The sequence below is a fragment of the Telopea speciosissima genome, chromosome 10, assembly GCF_018873765.1.
Source record: "Telopea speciosissima isolate NSW1024214 ecotype Mountain lineage chromosome 10, Tspe_v1, whole genome shotgun sequence".
NCBI lineage: Eukaryota > Viridiplantae > Streptophyta > Magnoliopsida > Proteales > Proteaceae > Telopea > Telopea speciosissima.
In genome coordinates this window covers 9,982,999-9,988,998 of record NC_057925.1, presented here as the reverse complement: position 1 = coordinate 9,988,998, position 6,000 = coordinate 9,982,999, and the positions used below count along the sequence as shown (strand labels likewise).

Below are 6,000 nucleotides of genomic sequence, written 5' to 3'. Positions count from 1 at the left end.
AGACCCCCGCAATGGCGAGAGTCTCGTGTATTGAATACGCCCTTTAGTCTTTTGACCATACCTGTATCCGAATCAGCAACTAAACTCACAAGAAAAACATACATGGGCGGCTCAAGTCCGAATTACCCTACTCAACGGTCAACTTTGGGGTTACGTCAAGGAAAAATTGACTCAAATTTAATTTAATTGGTGTCCAACAGTGGAATGTTTTCAATGTTTTAGGTAACTCCACTTACATTAATTGTCATTTGTTAATAATAACAAACTTTAATTTGAACATAAACTCCAAATTATAGTGACTCATTATTAAGCAGTACCTTCCATGCCCATAAATTCCCTTTTCATTCCTGTTCCATCACAGCTCAATCTTAACCACACACGCAATGGTATAACCCCAATCCCTTCGATTAAGTGGGCCCCAGTCAGTTTCAAAAACTCCATTAGCCTCCGAACCCTCCTGACTGGTTCACGTGTGCTGACCGAACAAGAAGGTCTTGTTGAGGTTAAAAGGCCAAAAACCAGCTGTGTTGTATAGGAAATTAGACTAAAACGAACCAACCAGAGACTGCCGCCGCCGGAGAAGACCCTACCGATAGAGATGGGCGCAGCTGACGTTGTAAGAACATCTAAAAATCTGTTTTAATCTTCTTCTCTTGTTCGTGACTCTGTTTTTTTTTTGCCCTTTTCCCCAGAGTTTGTTTAATGTTGCAGAGATTAATTCTTCTGTAAAATTTCTTAGGCAATGGGAGCAAGCGAAGAAGTTGCAGTGAGAGAAGATGAAGGTGAGAAGAGGGAAGAAGAGAAAGATAATGGAGATGTGAAGGAACCAGAAAAAGAAAACATGGGTTTGCCGGAAAATTTAGTTCAAGAATCATCACCGACGGAATTTACAACTTCCAAGCTGCGGAATTTGAATCCATCGAACCCTTTGAGAGTTGTTATTCAAGGTGTTCGACCTGTTCGTGTTCAACCGCCACGTTCTTCACAAGTTCCACCTCCTTCACAAGCTGCACCTCCTTCACAAGCTCCTTCTTCACAACCCCCTCTTTCAACTCCTGGAGTAAGTGAGATAGATATCTTGAATTTTTATGGTATGTGAAGTTGTAGACCTACTCTAATGGTTTTTGGGTTTTTGTGGGTTCTTATAGTTGCAGCAGCGAACATTGCCTAATCTGAATTCGAGGAATTACACGAATCGAATATCTCTGTTTCTGTTTCTCCTTCACATCGTTGCTGCAATTGGGTTAGTAGGTTTTCTTGTGTTCAAGGGAGTTCAGGGGCTCTTGGAAAATGGAAAGACTCATAGAGCAGAGAAAAGGATGTTAAAGTATTGGCTTCCCCAAGCTGAAGGAGCAACAGTTTTAAGCATCATTCTTGCCTTCTTGTGGCAGAAATCAGTCAGATCATGGCCTCAATTCATGGTTAATTTCATAATCTGGAGCACCTTCGGCTCTTCCCTTGCTGCAGGATCTGTTCTTCTCGTCTTCCAGAAGCCTTCAACGGACGGAATTGGTGTGGCCCTTCTTGGCTTTGCAATCTGTAATGGACTCTATGCGTGTTGGGTAACGCAGAGAACCAAGTTCTGTGCAAAAGTCTTCTCCAAATCACTTGAACCGGCAGCGAAATTCCCAGATCTCAGTCGACCCACTTATTCGATGCTTGGGATATGTTTCATTTGGATTTCAGTTTGGGTTTTTGCAATAATCGGAGCTCTTAATTTCTACTTCCCTCCATTAATCATAATCGCTCTGATCTTGAGCTTAGCTTGGGTAGCAGAGGTGATGAGAAATGTTGCTAATTTAACTGTTAGTCGAGTTATAGCTCTCTATTATCTCAGAGGAATGCAATCAAACACCCATTTCTGCTTCCAGAGAGCCTTGACAATGAACCTTGGAAGCGCTTGTCTGGGTTCTTTCTTTGTGCCTGCGATTGAAGCTTTGAGAATCGTAGCTCGAGGTCTCAATTTGCTTGAAGGTGAAGACGAGTTCATGTTCTCTTGCGCTCATTGCTGCCTTAATGTCATGGAAACCATCTTCAGTTACGGCAATGGTTGGGCTTTCGTTCAGGTATTCTTCACTGTTGCTGTTGACGGCTTAACCCATTAACATTTCTAGTCTTTTTTTTGCCCTTTCTGGATTCCTCTGAAAATTGGAAATGTTGGGTTTTTACTCATTGGTTCACGATTTTTGAACCGGTTCGACCAGACCAGGCTCAAAATAACTGAAATGAACCTGTTAAAGTTTTAAGATGGAAATTGAAAATGGTTATATGATCTGTGTTACTGCAGATAGCTGCATATGGGAAGGGATTTGTGAGTGCATCACAGGACACATGGGCATTGTTTAAGAGGCAAGGGATGGAAGCCATGGTTGACTCGGATATAACCAGTGCGGTTTGTTTCTTGGCCGGAGTTTGCAGTGGCTCCATCTGCGTCCTTGTCACCGCGTCGTGGTCGTGGGCGGTTTACCGGAGCTTTACGGCCACCGTGTCTCTCCTAGCATTCTTCATTGGATACCTTTTGGTGGGTATTTGCAATTCTATTTCCTAGATCAGCCATTTCTTTTTAGACCATAAGTTGGCTCAATGTTCATTTTTGGTTCAAAGCAAGGTTTAAGAAATTGAAATTGAATCGGTTGAATAGTCCGAATCGACTGAAAACTCCAATTTTAGTTTCAACCACGGTTTTCAATACCAGTAAATGAAATTGGAGTTGGATTGGTGAATCGGCCGATTTGACTTTGACTGATCCTGCTTCGAACCAATTCATGTCAAGAAACCTTAAAAATCACCGAGTTTTCATACTGAGAGTTGATTCTAAATAAAACAACAGAAAATCAATGAAACTTACACACTATATGTTTCTTTTATGTTGCAGACTCGGATTGGAATGGCGCTACCACACGCATGTGTTGCCTGTTACTATGTGTGTTATGCAGAGCACCCGGAGAGCAGGCTATTTGATAAAACAATTCCTGAGCGGATCGACTTCATGGAATCTAGCAAAGCCTCTCTTGTACCCACCCCTAGGGTCCCTGTTCCCCGCCGATTCTCAGTTTGAAAGATTTAAGTGTTGCTCTCAAGCAAAATTTTGGATTAGGAGAGCAATATTTCTATGTTGGAGGTCGGACCAAATTGTGAACAGACCAGAGCCTCAAACCGAACCGGGTGGTCCAGAATTGTTCCACAAAAGTTGTATATGAAAGTGGAGGATAATGATGTTGACCATGACCATTGATTCTTTATTGGATTCTTGAGGACGGAGACCTGTGTATGGGACCCACTAAAGATACCCATTTACAAAAAGCTACCGGACGAGGAGAGCTTTGTGTACTGTCGTATGCATTAGATGACCCATGACGACATGAGTGACATGTGATGAACCCCCCCACAAGCTTTGGGATCCTTTTGGGATATTCGTTTTGTAATAAGTCTTATTTTGATATTAATTTTTTGATTAGATATTTTGTAAGTAGCTCCTATATTAGCTCATTGTATTATATTGTATTATTAATGTATTAATTTTATTTTTCTGTCTTAATCAGCCCTACGGAATTCTGTTACTTAAGTTTAACTGAGATTTCTCTCGAATGCTGGATTAAGAATTCCTTCCCTTGCCCTCTCTGGCTTTTCACAAAATGAGTTGTGGGGCCCTCATTGATAATCTCTTTAGAAAAAACATGGTCATCTATATAATGATTCTATCTTCCACCCTCTCATTGGTGTGCTTTTTATATCTCCCACTCCCCCCCTCCCTCCCTCCCTTTAGTTTTTTTTTGGTAAAACACCCCCCTTTAGTCATCCCAATGTATGTCATTTACTTAGGTTTTGCTGAATTCTCTCCCATGTTTCTAATCTTCAAATCTAATTTTTAAAGATTCACAAGATGGCAAGTTATAGAGGAAGCTAGACCTTACATAAGGGCTAGACTAAGAAAGTGCACAATAGAAATGACTTTTGTATTTTATTATTTTTGGGACGATGTTCTTTGCCAGGAGTGCTCAGGGCTGTGCCTCGACACATGAGGTGGGACAAGGTGGTCATTTCGCCCACCGCCATGTGTCTAGGCGCATCCTAAGCCCCCACTGCAGAGAACATTTTCCCCTTATGTTTTTTTGAAAGTGTTCTTAGTCCGGGAGCATGACTCTTACACTATCATGAGACCCCAATTAGGGCCCCGTTTTTAGTTCAATCTATGGGGTGTTGGCTGATGTGACCCAAAGTGCCACATCACTTAAGTTAGTTTTGTTAAAAAATGGTTAGTGCACTTTCCTATCCATGAGGGAAACTACCTGATGGTGGTAGTTACAAAAGGATAAGGATTTTGAGGGTTCTAGTCTTATGTACTGCATCAGTTTTCACCATCAAGGAGTGTTTTTCTGTGAGAGACGAAAAGACTAGATATCAACCTTCTCTGCCATTGACGGATTCTACTAGACATAGAGAGTACATCAGCGAACAAATATTTGACTGGAGTTGATCGGAGACAATGGCGTCAGACGATTCAAACATTTTCTTGGGACCGTCTGAAAGTAGAGTGCATTACCTCTATTTAATTTTGACCCTGTTTGTGTAATGGATATTTGTTATTGGGGGTTAGGGAGATTATTGTATAGGAAGGAAGACAGAGACAACCCCAAAGATTTCTTCATAAAAATTAGAGGAGAGAGAGAGAGAGAGTGTATTAGGAAATGTCAAGAAAAAGAGAATATAGCATAGGTATCTAGAGCCCCCCCCCCCGGCGGTCTGCCAAAGCATGGGCAAGGGCATTATGGAAAGAGACAAAAGCCTTGTTTGGAAAGTAAACAAACAAGCAAGGGATAAATTGCCAATTAAGAATCCCAAAACCATCCAATTGGCGATACAAGAATGGACCACAACTAGGGTTAATGGTACAAGTGTACAATTAACCTTTTCACTCAAAGCCAAATTGGGACAGATAGATGGGTAATTCTTAGCCGTTGGATCATAGATATGTCCAATATGCTTTTGGCCTATTTCAATTAGAACAGTAGTTGGAAGGTGTGGCCCATAAAACTGGGTCCACACAACTTAAGTCCACAGGTCCACTCTTAAATTTAATAAGATCCCACCTGGGGAAGGGGCTATCAAATAATATTGAAGCCTAACTAACTTTCTCTGTCATGGAAAAGACCTTATTCTTTTTTCTTTTTTTTGGTAAACTAAAAGACCTTATTCTTATATGTAAGTGGGTTTTTCTTTTTGTTGGTATTATTGAGAGATACATCATCTCTACCCTATCCCTTTCGGATCAAACTCACGTACACGCAATCAAAGTCTCACTTGGATCACACATTTGTTTTCCTGATAGGGCTTTGTTTGGAAGGTCTAAGTAATCCTTTTTCCTCTTTTCTTGTTTCTTTTCCAAAATGTTTTTATTGGATTAGAACACAAAAGTCTTCTTCTCAACATTCCTCAACTAGAAAACTTGATCACTTGAGAATTGAGAAAGGGGGTTGGGTTGAGCGAGCTCTCAATGGAACAAAGCAAAGCAAATTAGTCGAATGCGTATTTTCGTTTGTTTCTCAAACATACGGTAAAAAAAGGCAACAGACCCCCTTTTATTCTTAAACGCATTTCCATTTTTTTGGATTTTTTTTATACAAAATTGTTTGTTGTTCACATAGATTCGATTGACTCTCTCTCTCTCTCTCTCTATGTTAGGATGACTTGAAAGACTACAATATTTCTCATGATATCACATTCAACTCAAGGTTAATGCACGGACTCCGAAATTGAGTTACAAACTGATCCATCTACTGAAAAGAGTTTTCAAAATAATGACTCACAACTCAAACTGAACATGCATCATCACTCCTTGAGTGTGTTGACTGGGTTGACAAGAGTGAGCAACACCATAGCTAAGCCACATTGCTCAACAAGACTTTTGACGTTATGGTGTATGAATTTGGAATAGATATTAGATGATATTGTAATTGTTTTGAACATTAGAGCAGGTATTCAAGTAAAAATTCCTCAATT

The 6,000-nt window shown here is 40.5% G+C and overlaps 1 protein-coding gene across 2 annotated transcripts; it reads left to right on the top strand.

Moving 5' to 3' along the window:
* Positions 1–514: 514 nt before the first annotated feature.
* On the top strand, positions 515–3,060 carry LOC122641524 (CTL-like protein DDB_G0274487). 2 transcript variants are annotated; one of them, XM_043834782.1, is made up of 5 exons: positions 515–613; positions 740–1,060; positions 1,158–2,066; positions 2,288–2,521; positions 2,876–3,060. In XM_043834782.1, the coding sequence occupies exons 1-5, from the start codon at positions 599–601 to the stop codon at positions 3,056–3,058; spliced, it is 1,662 nt and encodes a 553-aa protein (XP_043690717.1). In that variant the 5' UTR covers positions 515–598; the 3' UTR covers positions 3,059–3,060. The 2 variants fall into 2 exon arrangements, with proteins under 2 accessions (XP_043690717.1, XP_043690716.1); XM_043834781.1 differs by having other exon boundaries at positions 521–616.
* The last annotated feature ends 2,940 nt before the right edge of the window (positions 3,061–6,000 follow it).